At 35.7% G+C, this 18473-nt stretch overlaps 1 protein-coding gene across 1 annotated transcript in view; it reads left to right on the top strand.

The window, feature by feature from the left end:
- LOC121384198 (GTPase-activating protein and VPS9 domain-containing protein 1-like) overlaps positions 1-18473 on the top strand; it is a 46102-nt gene continuing 27629 nt past the window's right edge. The window contains exons 1-5 of the mRNA XM_041514472.1: positions 1-63; positions 2459-3701; positions 4453-4584; positions 5712-5910; positions 15541-15704. Coding sequence (XP_041370406.1) covers positions 2583-3701; positions 4453-4584; positions 5712-5910; positions 15541-15704 — 1614 coding nt within the window. The 5' untranslated portion in view covers positions 1-63; positions 2459-2582. The remainder of the gene's footprint in view (positions 64-2458; positions 3702-4452; positions 4585-5711; positions 5911-15540; positions 15705-18473) is intronic.

Raw genomic sequence — 18473 nt, 5'->3', positions numbered from 1 at the left:
TAAATATAGAGGACTTGAACGATATTAGATGCTGTCAAGATGGGACTTTTAAAAATGTAAACTGTACGTCATTTCTTTGCGAGTTTGCAGATGAAACAGTCTTAGCTGTTATCCAATGTTAAACTTGTGTTATTTTATTTCCTCAATTATTCCATGGTTGTCTTTATTGTGATCATTTTTTTAAATTTTATAAGGTCAAATTGGATAGCCTACAAATTTTGGCTTTCCCTGTAACCCTCCCACTTTTCTTTTTACTATCTGTCTATCGTACCAAAAATAAAGGTTATGCAAGACTGAAAAAAGACATTTATCTTGTCCTTGAATATTCATAGCAGTGTTGGATCATAGTTGCAATGGAAAATATAGTATATTACTTACGTTGTAATTTGTTAATGGTGTTATGTAATATGTGGCATGCTGCATGGTGTTGTATTATTATCAGATTTAGCTGAGATTATTGTAGTTAAAATTGTATACTCGCTGATAGCTCGAGTACTCTGCTACTCAAGACCTAGATGAACATTTGTTTGGTTATGATTACTCTCTCAGTCAGAGGTTACTCGTTAGTGAAAACACTGAATGGTCGACTACATTTTCACTGTAGAATAACCTTTGACTGAGATAGCAATCATAACCGTACGAATATCGGTTCCCAAATATCAGTCTACCTCTTGAACGACAGCGGACTTGGTGCATTTGGGTTCTCCCCCCCCCCCCCCCTTTTTTTTTTATGAAACCAGTACACCTTCTATCATTTGTGTACCCAGTATCACAGCTACAAGTGCGGATTGAAATGTGTTAGTTTTTAGATTTAGTAGTTTACCTTCAAACTGATTTTTTCCCCCACACAAACCAAGCCAGACTGTAACATACCCTATATATAGCTTGTATTCAAAACTTGTGGCACCATATTTTAACCATTTCTCAAGCGAAATAGTGCAACAAATGGAGTGACACACAAACGAAAAATATATAACCTATCGTACTGGCTAAATCCCGATTGAAGAACTTGCATCATTATTAACAAAATAAATCTTCCAACAACAACATAAAAAGTTTCTGCACCATTTTAAATTTGATAAATAGAAGGAAGCAACTTGCTGTGCACGTTAAGAAAAGTATTAGACTTAATGTGCCCCATGCACTACAGTGTGAGGTCACATGTCGGTCATTTTATCTATGGTTCCAAACAAATACTGTAAGGATTTGAAAACTTAAAGACAAAAAAGGATGTACATCTGTTTTAAGTTTACATTAGAATTGACTAAATTACTACAATGTATTTATATTCAGTATTTCATTCCAATAAGTATTTAATGATTTTTTAAAATCAAAATAAAAATAAAAATCACCTAAACTGTTTGAAAACCCATAAAACACATTCTTACTGGTCACTTATCTTGAAAGCAGTATTTTAAGAACCATGCATAATCTGTAGACCGCTGAATCTATAACAAAAATAATTGATGGAACAGTTCCTTTTCTATTGATTGCTTCATGATCTATATAATTAACCATGCAGATACATTTTATTTTTTTATGACATCTATGTGCTTGAAAAAACAATATCATATAGATCAGTAGAGTTACATTTCTTCATTCACTGAGTGGGGATCAGCAGATTTTTTTTTGCATTGTTGGTCCAAGTAAGAATCAGAAAGGTTTTTCAGTTAATAAATTGCACCCAAAATTGTGTACTTGTGGATGGAAATTAGAGCTGGGCGGTATACCGTATATACCGTTCGGTATCGGTATTATGTCAATACCGATTTACCGTACCGAGCAAATTCCAAAATACCGAAATTTCGGTATTGAAAAATATTTTCCGGAAAGCACTAATAATATACCTGACGAACACAAAATGGGTTGGTATAAATCAGACGAGAGCCTTGTGTATTTAATTTAATTGTATTTATATGAAATTAACGGGTGAGCCTCAACACAGGCATGCATTCAAAGCCGAGTATACCGAAAATAGCGCTCGATATCGGTATCGTGTCAATACCGAATACCATACCGATACCGAGGTAAATCAACCCGAAAAATACCGATATCGATACCGATCCTCAAATTTCAATACCGCCCAGCTCTAATGGAAATTTAAGTTTTTTTGTCTTAACTCTATATACATTTTTGTAAATAAAGATAAAAATATGGTTTGGGCCCCTGTACTAGATATTGTGCTTCGCTACTCCAAATAAAACAAAAAGTTTATTTCGTTTAACAACACCACTAGAGCACATTGATTAATTAATCATCAGCTATTGGATGTCAAACACTTCAAGGTAATTTTGACATGTAGTCATCAGAGAAAACCAGCTGGATTTTTTCCCTAATGCAGCAAGGGATCTTTTATATGCACTTTCCTACAGACAGGAAAGCACATACCACAGCCTTTGATCAATTTGCCACTCCAGATAAATACATCAAATTTAATTTAGCATTTTTTTCCCCTCAGCTGGTGGTAGACAATCTGAACTTGCATCATGGAGGACTGAACTGGTTCCTGGAGGATTTCAGTTGAACGTCATCTTGCTGGTTCGTGTGGTCTGTAGGCTTGCCTTGTACGGAAATGCTACACCATGAGCCTGTTTGTTGATCTCATAGAGCTTGGCCAACACCTGCGGCAGGAGCGGCTCTTCGCTAACGCCGAGCGCGAACAGCTGCAGGGCTTGTACGAGAACGTACGCAAGGTTGGGGACGAACTCTGTCATGTGTCATGGATTGCAAGAGAACAGAAGGTCAACCTCAACACCCTGGTTCTGTTGGGACATGAGTTGCCTTCCGAGGAGATATGTGCTAAAAATAACCAGCTAGAGAGGGTCAGTTTCATTGATAGCTATAAGCAGTTGAGTCATCATGATGCCAAATTTGGGGAATTGTTCAAGTTTCTAAGAGAAAATCCTTTCTTACTTTCACATTTAATTTGTGCTAGTGAAAAGCAGAATGTTCCGAACACACTTAAATCTATCAACGTGATCATTTCGGCAATATATGGAAACTGCGTCTTGCAGGAGGATGAAATTTATGTCTTACAGCTCCTGAAGATTTTAATTGAATTGGGACTGGGAAGTAGTGACAACCCTAGGAGGGTGGTCCGACGTGGAAACTCTGCTTTCAGCGTCATCTTCAAGCAGTTGAGCGATTCCTTGTTCTCGACACGTCTCTTTCTCACAGCCGCACTGCATGACCCGGTTATGAGGCTTTTGATGGAAGACGAATGGTTCTACGACATCGACCCCACGAAAGCTCTAGTTCGTTTTCCAGCAAAAGAGAGGCTGCGTCGGTTCGGAGAACCCGGAACGGAAGACTACAAAACCAAACTTCAAAACTACCGAAAGTTTATCGTCGATAAACTGGTCCTGTTAAGCAATCGATTCATCAGCTCCATTAAAGTGAATCTTCAGTCATTCCCGTCAAGCTTGAGCTGGCTTGTCGGGCAGGTCTTTCAGTCGCTGACAAAATCAACCAAAGTGTCGTCGGGTGAAGCGAGAGCCACATGTGCAGATCTTGTGTTTGCCATGTTCATCTGTCCCGCCATCTGTGATCCAGAGCCGTACGGGATAACCTCGGATGTGCCCATCAGTCACATCGCACGACACAACCTTATGCAGATGGCCCAGATCATCCAGGTGCTGGCGATATCACATCCAGAAGAAATCGACCCCAAAACTCGAGATCTCTATGGCAGGTTTGAAAAGGTATCTTCAAGTAGTTAATTATATCGCTATGGCAGGTTTGAAAAGGTATCTTCAAGTAGCTAATTATATCACTATGGCAGGTTTGAAAAGGTATCTTCAAGTAGTTAATTATATCACTATGGCAGGTTTGAAAAGGTATCTTCAAGTAGTTAATTATATCGGCACTGTAAAATTTTAAATTTCTCCTTTGCTGTTGCTTCTTTTTTGTAAAAAAATGTATTTAGAATTTTGTATTAATTATCATTAATATCAACGTATATTTACTGATAATGATAACACTCTGAATTTATTGTTTAGTGAAGTAGGGATTTTCAAAGTGTAGCTCAGGGAAGATTAGCTTTTGCTAACTGTGTTACCCTCACTAAATAAAGAATTTATTATTATTATTATTATTATTATTATAAATGTAGTAATGTTTCTTGTTTTTGAAATTTCATTTTACATTTCACATATGTGTATGCAGTTTATAGGTATGGCTTAAACTTGGTTGCTTTTTGGAACAAAGTATCACAAGGTGCAATCATTTAGGACTAGATTATATATTATAAATAAAAAAGAAAGAAAAAAAAGATGGTTTCAGTCCCAGACTACATGATGTAGTTTGTTGAAGTTACAGATGTGTTGAGCTTGAAATAAACAAACCTTAGCCATGTGTCTTTAGTGAAATACTGAGATTAATTCTTTGTATAAATTCTCAGCTGTGATGTTTGAAGGTTTTTGCGTTATTTGTAATGTATTGTTGTTTCACCAGGGCTGCATGTCTTCCTTCCTCGATGCCCTCGTGGACGGGGTGGTGGATGAAATACCAGTCCCGAGCAGCAACCAGCTTCAGAACGCCTCCCGCTCCATAATGTTGCTAACCAGGCCAGAACTGGACGATTTGGTAACTATTGGGAACAGTTCAATGTCCCTGCATTACATGAGACAGTTTCACAGAATTTGTATGTTTGACTTTATGTGCACATAATATTGGAAGTCACATGTATTTGGCTGTAGTTCAGTTAAATATGTCTTATGATTCACAGTTATTTGGTAGATCTACTAATGGCATGAGGTTTTGAAATTGGCTTCTTTGAGATTTAATGCCAAATTCAAATTACAAATTCAAATTCTATTTCTAATGCGGTAAACAAAAACAAATTCAAGTGATCCATTTTGATCATGGTTATGTAAATGATTCCCTAAATTTAATGTCCTTGCTAACAATAAAAATGTTATTCAAATTAGATTTGCACTAGTGATGTGTGAATTAAACTAGAATTTACGTTTGGCAGTTTGACAAATGACAGCTTAACATCCAACTTATGATCAACTGATAACAGTAAAAAAAAAAAAAAAAAAAAACACTTGGCCCATATTTTCAAATTTACATGCATCTTAGCACTACGATATCGTAAATCCCTCGTAAGCTATGGCATGCATTGTTGTGATATCATATCATGGTTTTATGATATCATACCACTAAGATAGCTTCGAAAATCTGTTGCCTGGTCATTGTTGGTTACCTGATTTTTAGTCCCCTATCGGTTCAACCCAAGGGGACAATAGGTTTTATCTCTGTCCGTCAGTCTGTCCCACAAATATTTTCCCCAGATGTTTTTTTCACAATGCCTTGAGATATTGAGATGAAATTTGGTGTATAAATTTACTATGTACTGTTACAGATCAAGTTCGACTTTCATGGCAATTTTCCCATCTTTCACAGAGTGGTATCTTTGGAACTTGGGAGATAAGAAAGTGTGTTTTCAGATATTTTTTTTGGCAATACCTCGTGATAATTTGTTGAAATTTGGTGTATAGCTTTACCATGTACTGTCTTTTATTGTTATTTACCCATTTTTCACACAGTTATGGCCCTTGAACTTGGGAGATAAGAAAAACGTTTGGGCCCGGTAGTGGGACATGTACATGTGTATTGCTTTATCAGTAGTCTCAGAATGCTTGTTTTTCTTGTGTATATTTAACAGTTAAAGACACACTATCACAGGTATCACATGGCATTAATTGCAGGTGGTGTTCCTGAAGAATGGCAGTCAGCAAATAGACGAAAAGATCGATGGGAAAAAGATGTTGGACGACATGTTGATGGAGATACCTACCAAGAAGATTTCCCTTTCTGGTGGCATTGATACCCTGACCACCCCAGCAACACCCCCTCTGGGACATACCCCTCCCGGGACTCCAGGCAGCCAGAGAAAACTGTTCAAAAGTAAAGTATTAATGGTTACTGTTTTTTACTGGAATATTATTCACACTGCCGAGTCACATTATAATGTAAATAATAATTTTATTAACTATATACAATATGTTTGGTGTCTCACCTCATACATGTACTTACATGGATGTACATGTATTTCACCTATTTGAGATTGCTTTTTAGATGGTAGTTTTTAAAAAATGTGTTCTTGCTTCTCGTACTTTATTAACACTAGCTGTAACACATTAAAACACTTGTTATTGTTGGATGTAAGTTTGAAGGACTGCTGGGTTTGATTAGTACTTGGATGTATGAGTGTCTGAAAACACTTGATACTTTAAACATTTCCAGTGCCCCACCACTGATATACATGTCTGAACATGACGTGTGTAGATTCTTCACGCTGGAAGTGCTTTGAAAAGACCTAGTGTAGTTTTTTGTTTATTTAGTGTTTTTTGTTTTATTTATTTATAAAACAAACTGGAATATACTCTACACGGCAAGAACTTCACCACAAAAGGTTTTTTCCAATAGTTATAATGGTCAATGGTTTAGAAATGTGATATTTTAGTATGCTTTTGAAATGTGATATTTGAGGATGGTTTTCAAATTAATATTTGAGGATGGTTTTCAAATGTGATATTTGAGGATGGTTTTCAATGTGATATTTGAGGATGGTTAAAATTCAAATGTGATATTTGAGGATGGTTAAAATTCAAATGTAATATAGGAGAAATGCCATTTTCAGCAATATTCTTCATTGCCCCTAGTTCTTAAAGCATGACATTGGTCATAGCAGTGGGACACAACTTCAAAATACATGTTTTAAAACAAATGGGTAGGACATTTTTAGGTGGGTGGTCGACAAGAATGCTCACGAATTTTTTTTTTTTTTATGTAGTTTAATCAGTACGAATATCCTCTATGGTGGCTGTGGAGGGTAAAATTATGTACCCTAAAATGTTGGAAGTTAACAGATATATTTTGATAATTTTTAAATAGATAATAGTAAGAGAACTGCTGTTTGAGATTTGTCAAAGTACATGGAGGCATTTTGTTTTTATTATTTACCATACCCTCATATTATTTTATGGTAGAAAGCCTGACCTTTATGGTAGAAAGCCTGACCTTTATGCTGACCGTGGCTAATTATCTTATCTAAAATGGTATCTTCATATACATGTTTGTTCACATATATTTGTTTTTATGTCTCCGTTAACTGCACCACTATGTAACAGTATTAATTTGTGTTGTGCATGTGTGTGAACTTGTTGTCAGGGTTTATATCAGAAGGAGCTGTCCCCATTGATCAATCTGCTGTCACTGGTACACCAGGAATGTCAAAGAAGAAGTATAAGAGTAGGTTTTTTTGGTTGTTATGTGTGTTCTGGCCTTTATGCAGAAAACATTCATTCATGTATGTATATCTCAAGACTGTATGTGTCAATGTATACTGCAACCACATTTGTATGCTTGTCTTGTTCTATACTATTTTAGCACATTCATATACACTGAAATAGCATTTGGTATCTTTGTTATGACTAGGTATACATGTATTTATACTGGTATATTTGACAGACATAGACCTAATTTTTCATCAGTTCCTTCCAAAATGAATTTTCATCCCTGCAGCTTTTTGTCATGAGAATCCCATTTTTATGTGGATTGTTTAAGTGTGCTGACTGATGTATAAATTCAGAGTTTGATGCTATTAAATAATATATGTAGACAGAACCACCTACCAGTTGTTTTCCCCATGTTATTTATTGCACAAGTTTATAGTGCACAGGAATGATATACCAGGAGACTGCATATCGATTGAGTGGTATAAATCTTGCACACTATAAACGAGTGCAGTAAATAACATGGAAAAACAACTGCTATAGTGTTCTGTATTTATTACATGTACCACCTTTCTTTTATAATTAAGAAAAGTTTAATTAAATAACACAACTTACTTTGTCTGGTAAGTTTGTCGAATTTTATTGACATAACTCTGAGCATCCTGGCTAAGAACATGGCGTCATTCCTGGCTAGGGATGTGGCGTCATTCCTGGCTAGGGACATGACATCATTCCTGGCTAGGGACATGGCGTCATTCCTGGCTAGGGACGTGGTGTCATTCATGGCTAGGGACGTGACATCATTCATGGCTAGGGACATGGTGTCATTCATGGCTAGGGACATGGCGTTATTCCTGGCTAGGGACATGGCATCATTCCTGGCTAGGGACATAACATCATGCATATGCATATGTTCAATAAAATATATTTTTTTATTGTACAGTAAGACTTTTCTTTATTACTATAATAGTAAGATGAAATGCGTATGTAATAAAATTAGTACTTGAACATGAAAAGAATGTGTTCTGATAGATGTTGCGTGCATGGGTGTAGGATGTCAGATTTGTGTATTCCCATCAAAATGAGCCCTTTATATATATAGTTTATATATGTACGTGTATAGTGTACCTACACTTGTATTTCGTGTTGTGTGATAACTGTCCTATACCCTATCCTGTAAGGTGCACAATGACATTATATTTACACATAACTGCAATGCATTACTGTTTTACATGTAGGCATATTAATGTATACGCATTTATTTATATATACGTAACACAATGAATAACTTCTGTAAAGTGTGAAATTCATTTCTCTTAATGATTGAAACTCAGTCTGTTCCTGTAAGCATGTTACATCGTCATCTACATTAGTTAAAACTACTAAGATATCCAGAAATTATAATGTCGGTTTGGTGTTAAGGAATTGCAAGGAACCAAAATTAGCTCTTTTAATTACATGTATACTGAGATTTCAGAAAGTTCAAATAAAACTTCTTTTTTTTCGTTATTTTTTTATTCTGAAAGGCATAGCAAGTGGTAGATATTTCTCCACTTCTTTGTGTGATCATCTACACAACAATTAGGATGTAGCCCAGTGGTAAAGTGCTCACTCGATGCAAGGTCGGTCTGGGATTGATCCCCGTCAATGGACCCATTGGGTTACTTCTCGTTCCAGCCAGTGCACCATGGCTGGTATATCAAAGGCCGTGGTATGTACTACCCTGTCTGTGGGATAGTGCATACAAAAGATCACTTGCTGCTAATCGAAAAGAGTAGCCCATGAAGTGGGGACAGCGCATTCCCTCTCAATATCTATGTGGTACTTAACCTTATGTCTGACGCCATATAACCATAAATAAAATGTGTTAAGTGGGTCGTTAAATAAAACATTTCCTTCTTCCTAAACATCAGTTAACAAAACTGGATCATGTGCAAAACAAATTTTATATAATATTATATTTTATTATATAATACCTTACATTTTCAGTGCAATCAAAGTATGTGATATTTTTCAGATCACATACTTTAAGAATTTGATAACTTTGCCAATTAGATGTAAATTAATCAAGGTCACGGCACTAGGTTTATTGACATTTAAGCAAACGTACTAGGGTGACACTCCATAATTGACGTATGCATTCATAGTCATCAAATAAAAACATTTCAATAGCAACTTTACACTTAAAGCTGTCCAGCGTTCAGAAAACAAAAAAACGTTATGCACTACCGTAATTTATTTTGATGTAAGGACACCCAAAATGACGTCATTCGAGTTTGACATCAGTTCCATCTAAAAAGACAATGGGCCACATATTCTACATATTCTTATGTCATTTGAATATCTAGTAATGGCAGACTGGAATTAAAGTTGTGTGTACAGCTTGAAATTATATGATAAAGAGTTTATTACCCTCATGTATTTCGGTATCGTCAATATCATATATTAGGAATAAAAATAATGTATTATGTAATTTTTATTCCTAATATATACTACTCAAAAGAATTTAAGGGTCAGACGATATTTTCAACATTATTTTCTGAATGTCAATTATATTAGCTAGACCATAATGTCACGCATGGTATTGTCCATTTTGACGAAAGTGGGTCTAAGCAACCCATAAATGAATTAAAATCCACTGTCATTGACACTGTCGACTAGTTCTAATGGCGAAAATATGCTTACATTTGCACGTAAATTAGGGCGAAAGCGAAAGGTCTGCTAAGTGCCCATAACTTGCTTTTTCACAAAGCGCTTCATTTGCACGCTTTGCACGTGTATTCCATGTTTCCAATGCTGAATTTCTGTATAATTGGAGCTTGCGTTCGTGTACGGTGCACACTCCAAATTCGACAATGGTACGACTTCAACTGACTATCGAAGATCGAGGAAGGGTTATTGCTTGGCTTCAGGATGGCAATACGCAAAGAAATGTTGCTCTGAGACTTGGTGTCAGTCAGAGTGTCGTTGGCCGACTGGCAACGGTACCAAGCAACGAATTCTGTTCGAAATCGTCCACGTTCAGAAAGACCCCGAAGCACTACAATTAGAGAGGACCGCTACATTACCAATATGGCTCTACGTCAACGCACAACCACTGCACGCCGATTACGTGACAATCTGCGGACTGCGACTGGAACTCGAGTGTCTGATCAAACCATACGCAATCGTCTGAGAGCCAATAATCTACGCTGCCGTCGCCAGGCTGTTCGACCACCACTCCTACCACATCACAGAACGGCCAGACGTCACTGGTGCACGCTTCATCTGCGGTGGCAACGTGTTCAGTGGGGTCGAGTGATGTTCACTGATGAGTCCAGGTTTAGTCTCCAGTTCAATGAAGGTCGGGTTCGTGTCTACAGAAGTCCTGGGGAGCGCTTCGCTGACGTTAACGTTAGACAACGTCACCGGTTCGGTGGTGGCAGCGTCATGGTGTGGGGCGGCATCTCTATCCACCACAGGACCCCCCTCTATGTGGTGGATGGCAATCTGAATGGAATCCGCTATCTGAATGAGATTATCCGGCCGTTGGTTCTCCCAGGCCTTCAGCAGATTGGCGGCGGGGCAGTTCTGCAGGTAGTACAATACCAAATAACTTCCGGCTGGGTCAAAGTTCGAGGTGCACCGAACTTTTGATAGAGAAGTGAACACCACAAGTCCTGTGATTGGTTATAAATGTGAGTGTGTTGGCTGTAAAAAATAATAGTTTCATCTGGGTAAAATAAATGTGCAATTTTATTTCATCTAGTACCAATGTGTCAAGTAGCCTTGTGCTTGAAACATGTATGGGGTACCTGTAAAAAAAAGTACTCGAATTTTGTGCGAAACTAGGGTAGTCATAGACGCTACCCGTTATCTCAGAAACGAGCAGCTTGACCCCCATTTTTTTCTGATTCACTTTAAGTGTAAGGGATGGTAGTATTTATATCCGTGGCGTTTATGTCGGTTGATACGTTGCAGGTAGGAGTTTTAGCCGCATATGTTACTATTGTCGTCTATGGGATTTGATTTGGTAGTGTACACCCTATAGCACATATTCAGTGCATAATAAAAAATATTATGATTTTGTCATTTTATTTAATTAAACTATACTGGTTGATTAATTAGCCATCACTCGATCATGCAAGTTCACAATGACCTTGACCTTGACAATAATCTCTGTACATGGCTCTGAATGGAGTTTGAATCAAAGTTAGCACTGAAGAAAAGTTGGTTTTGGCCTATAATTCATACTGTAAAGATTTCAATAATTTCTTTTTACATGGTATTTGACTTGCCATATACAACTGCTCTTAAATATGGTATTATATATAGGCAACCTGAACTAAGATTTTAATAGCAATTTATTTTTATATTAAAAATAACATGTGCCAATAGTGGGTTAATGTCTTTAGTTTCCATTAACATTGTTAATTTTTTATGTATGAAATTCTGAAAACTCAAATTTGTAAAGAAGTTGATTTTTATTGTAATTTTGACATATTTATAGGGTGCTAAGTTATATTTTAAACAAATTTGTAGTTTTATGCAAAATTTAAAGTAAATTTGAAGAAAAACTTTACCAAAAACATAATTAAATTTGTTGTCACTATTGTGCCTTCTGTTCTTATTTGTACATAACAATAAGGTTGTTAAACATATACTTAGATCTCCACATCATTTTTGTTTCTTAATAATCACTTAATTAGCTCTCATGAAAAGCATTTTGAGTTTATACTAGATTCAGAACCAATTTTTTCAGATTTGATTATCTGCCTTGGATTAAGTTGATAATTTATTTTATTGTTAAAGCTGTATTACCTAATGTTACTAGCTAAATAAAATGCTGGATTACAGATTGTAGGAATACATCTAATGTACATATTGTATTCATCCGGATTAGAAAATAATGCAAGAAAATAGATGTTCGGGTAATTTTGCCATTTAAAAATAGTTTTTTTTCGGTAATTAATAAAAAATAAATGTGTTAAAGCTGCATGATTATTCAGATATCACAAAACTATTAAAACCTCCAACTACAGTAGGCTATAAATAAATATAGTCAGGAATATTGGTGGCTGCCATTGGTTTTGATGGTTCATTATGAAAATCAGCATGGCCGGTGGATTTGAAATTCCCACAGCTGGTAACTTGAAGACACCCACACCCAGCATACAGGATTTCCTCCCAACACTAATGTTCAGGACATTAAGTCATTACTTCATACAGGTACAGTCATGTTTGTGTTTCCTTCCTCAGACAGTGTATTTTTTTATTACTGATATTTCTTTGATGTGCCTGTTAAGGTCTTCATAATCTAGGGGTCAATCAAGTGCATGTGTTTTAATGGAATTCTTTAAAGGGGTAGAGGTACTCTGACTATCTTTGTTGTCTCTACATATATACCTGAGTACACACACCCAACTGAAAGTAAATATCTTCAGGAGTTTTATTTTAAAACATTTTGTTGTTTAATATGACATATTGCATTTGTACAGAACTATATGCAATATATATGCTTTTTGAGGGGTACATTATATTAGGTTGCACTGTAGAAACAACAGTTTCAGTGAGGTTGTCAGTTTATGTTAGAATATACCAGATCCTGGTTGTCATAAAGACACATAGCTGGACACTTTTTGAAAAATGTATGTTATCAGTATAGGTAGTACAATACCAAATAACTTCCGGCTGGGTCAAAGTTCGAGGTGCACCGAACTTTTGATAGAGAAGTGAACACCACAAGTCCTGTGATTGGTTATAAATGTGAGTGTGTTGGCTGTAAAAAATAATAGTTTCATCTGGGTAAAATAAATGTGCAATTTTATTTCATCTAGTACCAATGTGTCAAGTAGCCTTGTGCTTGAAACATGTATGGGGTACCTGTAAAAAAAAGTACTCGAATTTTGTGCGAAACTAGGGTAGTCATAGACGCTACCCGTTATCTCAGAAATGAGCAGCTTGACCCCCATTTTTTTCTGATTCACTTTAAGTGTAAGGGATGGTAGTATTTATATCCGTGGCGTTTATGTCGGTTGATACGTTGCAGGTAGGAGTTTTAGCCGCATATGTTACTATTGTCGTCTATGGGATTTGATTTGGTAGTGTACACCCTGCAGGATGACAATGCCAGACCCCACCGCGCCAGGGTGGTAACGGACTTTCTCAGACAACAAGGTATCGCCAGGATGGATTGGCCAGCATATTCGCCTGACTTGGCCCCAATAGAGAACGCCTGGGACGAATTAGGCAGGAGAGTTCAGGATAACCATGCCCCTCCGGCCAACCTTCATGATCTGGGTCAACTTCTTATGGCAGAGTGGCAGGCCATTCCCCAAGAGTTCTTCAGACGTCTGATCAACAGCATGAGGCAACGATGTGTCGAGTGTATTCGCGCCAGGGGTGGATTCACACACTATTAAATGAATGTTCTAATGTGTAAAATCCATGTTTGACAACCTTCAACTTTGACAGCATGTCATGTGACTTTCTTGTATACAGTGACGTTTATTTGTGGTTTTTTTGTAAATATGGAACAATAAATAAAAAATTTGGTGTAGTTTACATCATGAATCTAATACACTCTGAAACTTATTTGGTTATAAATTTTTTACCCTTAAATTCTTTTGAGTAGTATATATGATATTGACGATACTGAAAAACACACTGGTAATAACCTCTATGTATGTTCATTGCTAATTACATTTAAATAAAGGATATTGCTTAAAATTATATATGCATGCCATGTAAAGCTATGAAGATTTAGCATCAAAATTATTTGTAAACAAAATTTTCAAGTTCTTTTCTATCTATCTATATTTACAATGATTTGCTTTTTTTTTTTTTGTGCATAAAATATATCAACTGGATATTAGTGAAATGTAAAACTGTTATTAGCTATTTTGTTAGTTACTATAATCGTTAGTTTTCAGTTTCATAAGTTTTAAGAAACTGATATATTTTATGTGACTATACATGTAGTTTGCATCTTCACTATTTTAATCAAACCACGCCTCCTTACATCTCCCCCCCCCCCCCCCCCCCCATTTGTTTTATCCTATTTTCATTCATACTGGTGTGTCAACCTTCATTATACTCGGTTCTGTTAGAAATATGTATCTGTAGGATCAACAAGAAATAACACATCCTTTTAGCTTTTAAACATTTAAAATAAAATTGTGCTTATTCATTTACTTTTTAAGCATGTTAATTTCAATTAAATGTTTTGTCTTGATTGTTTTGGCTGACATTTCCTTCATTTTCAGCTTGGTATCTGTTACTGGATATGTTTGTCAACTTGTTTTGAACAAGTTTTATACATGTATGTCATTAAGTCAAGACCGAAAAAATCATGAGACATTCTCATATATTTCAAGCATGGCTTAAGCTGGATAGAATACCTGTATATTATTAATTATTAAATTTTCCTAGAAAATATGAGACCAAATAATTGAAATTCTGTTTGCTATGCCAAACAAAATGTAACAAAATATATGTCAAATTTAATTTTTCTCAACAATCAGCAGCTTACATGTAAATCTAGTGGACTATGAACTATATGTACATGTAGGCTAAGGCCAATTTTCATTACTTAACCACAATATCAGTCTATTTACATTACTTAACCACAATATCAGTCTATTTTCTCAGATGTGTTCAGTTCAGAATTACTGATTGAATACTGCGATGTAGTATGATTGTTTTTAATTTAAATGGGTTTTTTAAAATCCTTTTTGGATCAAGATGAATAGTGAATAAGTATTTGAGTAATGCTAATGCATAATTGTGTTTTCTTATTCTCTTTCTTATTCAATATTGTGGAAGTTGGAATTTCTTTCTCTACTGGTAGAATATTAAATTTTACCAGATTCTAATTTGTACTATGACATGACATATTCACAAAATGTATGCATGAAACAAACAGCAATTTTTTTTCAGTTATTCTGTTTATAAATCTATTGTTTTACTGTTTATAACTCTATTGTCTTACTGTTTATAAATCTGTTGTCTTACTGTTTATGAATCTATTGTCTTACTGTTTATAAATCTATTGTTTTACTGTTTATGAATCTATTGTCTTACTGTTTAGAAATCTATTGCCATACTGTTTATGAATCTATTGTCTTACTGTTTAGAAATCTATTGTTTTACTGTTTATGAATCTATTGTCTTACTGTTTATGAATCTATTGTGTTACTGTTTATAAATCTATTGTGTTACTGTTTATAAATCTATTGCCTTACTGTTTATAAATCTATTGTTGTTTATAAATCTGTTGCCTTACTGTTTATAAATCTATTGCCTTGTACGTGTTATTTAGATATAAAGAAGAAGAACTCTCTGTCGAACATTCTCTTGCCTGAAGAAATGAACAAGGAGGGCGATGTTGCCGACGGTGATGGGAAGAACAGGCAGGTTGATGAGGTGCTCGTCTTGTCGTTCGGAGTTCCCACCGAGTGTCCGGGGATGCTGTCTGAGAGTAAGGTAGGTACACAGGTACTCACAGTACGTGCGGGGTTGTTCGGAGTTCCCACCGAGTGTCCGGGGATGCTGTCGAGTAAGGTAGGTACACAGGTACTCACAGTACGTGCAGGGTTTTCCATACACATTTGGCAAAGCATGGTAGGTGGGTTTTTTATATCCCACTGCCCTTTCCTTTCTCTCCTTTGAATTCCATCTCATTTCTTCTTGATCTGGCAACTCCTATCTTTCAACTTCTTTCACTGTCCACCTCCACATTCCAGTTCTTGTCTCTCAAACTCAACAGGTGTTTGTCTCTTGTGGCTATCAATGCCACGCACTTGCCATTAACCCATCAACTTTAGCTGTTAGTTTAGTCTGACCAGGGAATGGGAGGTGGCCCAGTGGTAATGCATTCACTTTATGCGCAGTCAGTCTGGGATTGTCCCATTGAGCTATTTCTCATTCCAGCCAGTGCACCACGATTGGTATATCAACGGCTGTGGAATGGTACATATAAAAGATCCCTTGCTACTAATGGAAATATGTAACAGGTTTCCTCTCTAAGACTATATGTCTAAATTACCAAATATTTGACATCCAGTAGTCGATGATAAATAAATCCATGTGCTCTAGTGGTGTTGTTAAAACAAAACAAACTTTAACTGTTTACGCATCTACTATAAATGCTGACAGGCAGTGGTGGCTAGACCTGTTATACAGTGAAACCCCTCGAAACCTGATCCTTAATAAGCGAATTCTGTTAAAGGTAGTACTAGACCAAATAACTTCCGGCTGGGTCAAAGTTCGAGGTGCACCGAACTTTTGATAGAGAAGTGAACACCACAAGTCCTGTGATTGGTTATAAATGTGAGTGTGTTGGTTGTCAAAAATAATAGTTTTATCTGGGTTTAAAAAAAATGCAATTTTATTTCATCTAGTACCAATGTGTCAAGTAGCCTTGTGCTTGAAACATGTATGGGGTACCTGTAAAAAAAAGTACTCGAATTTTGTGCGGAACTAGGGTAGTCATAGACGCTACCCGTTATCTCAGAAACGAGCAGCTTGACCCACATTTTTTTCTGATTCACTTTAAGTGTGAGGGGTGGTAGTATTTATATCCGTGGCGTTTATGTCGGTTGATACGTTGCAGGTAGGATTTTTAGCCACATATGTTACTATTGTCGTCTATGGGATTTGATTTGGTAGTATACACCCTATAGCACATATTCAGTGCATAATAAAAAATATTATGATTTTGTCATTTTATTTAATTAAACTATACTGGTTGATTAATTAGCCATCACTCGACCATGCAAGTTCACAATGACCTTGACCTTGACAATAATCTCTGTACATGGCTCTGAAAATAGTTTGAATCAAAGTTAGCACTGAAGAAAAGTTGGTTTTGGCCTATAATTCATACTGTAAAGATTTCAATAATTTCTTTTTACATGATATTTGACTTGCCATATGCAACTGCTCTTAAATATGGTATTATATATAGGCAACCTGAACTAAGATTTTAATAGCAATTTATTTTTATATTAAAAATAGCATGTGCCAATAGTGGGTTAATGTCTTTAGTTTCCATTAACATTGTTAATTTTTTATGTATGAAATTCTAAAAACTCAAATTTGTAAAGAACTTGATTTTTATTGTCATTTTGTCATATTTATAGGATGCTAAGTTATATTTTAGACAAAATAGTAGTTTTATGAAAAAATTTAAGTAAATTTGAAGAAAAACTTTACCAAAAACATAATTAAATTTGTTGTCACTATTGTGCCTTCTATTCTTATTTGTACATAACAATAAGGTTGTTAAACATATACTTAGATCTCCAGATCATTTTTTTCTTTCTTAATAATCACTTAGTTAGCTCTCATGAAAAGCATTTTGAGTTTATACTAGATTCAGAACCAATTTTTTCAGATTTGATTATCTGCCTTGGATTAAGTTGATACTTTATTTTATTGTTAAAGCTGTATTACCTAATGTTACTAGCTAAATAAAATGCTGGATTACAGATTGTAGGAATACATCTAATATACATATTGTATTCATCCGGATTAGAAAATAATGCAAGAAAATAGATGTTCGGGTAATTTTGTCATTTAAAAATAGTTTTTTTTCGGTAATTAATCAAAAATAAATGTGTGAAAGCTGCATGATAATTCCAGATATCAAAACTATTAAAACCTCCAACTACAGTAGGCTATAAATAAAACATAGTCAGGAATATTGGTGGCTGCCAATGGTTTTCATGGTTCATTATGAAAATCAGCATGGCCGATGGATTTGAAATTCCCACACCTGGTAACTTGAAGACACCCACACCCAGCATACAGGATTTCCTCCCAACACTAATGTTCAGGACATTAAGTCATTACTTCATACAGGTACAGTCATGTTTGTGTTTCCTTCCTCAGACAGTGTATTTTTTTAATACTGATATTTCTTTGATGTGCCTGTTAAGGTCTTCATAATCTAGGGGTCAATCATGTGCATGTGTTTTAATGGAATTCTTTAAAGGGGTAGAGGTACTCTGACTATCTTTGTTGTCTCTATATATATACCTGAGTACACACACCCAACTGTTTGGTAGTATACACCCTAAAACCAGAGATTTTCCACAATCCCTTTTTAAACATTGGTACAGAACAAACCTCTCTAAACTGGATATTTCTTAAAACTTGGTCACATGGGTTCCAGTTAAGAAGGGTTGAACTGTTGAGAGTGTACGTTGTATAGTGCAGACCTGTCAACCTTGGACTCTGGCTTGACAGGAG

The sequence above is a fragment of the Gigantopelta aegis genome, chromosome 10 (assembly GCF_016097555.1).
Source record: "Gigantopelta aegis isolate Gae_Host chromosome 10, Gae_host_genome, whole genome shotgun sequence".
NCBI classification, from domain to species: domain Eukaryota; kingdom Metazoa; phylum Mollusca; class Gastropoda; order Neomphalida; family Peltospiridae; genus Gigantopelta; species Gigantopelta aegis.
The sequence above is the reverse complement of the archived record's forward strand: the minus strand, read 5'-3'. Positions and strand labels throughout refer to the sequence as shown.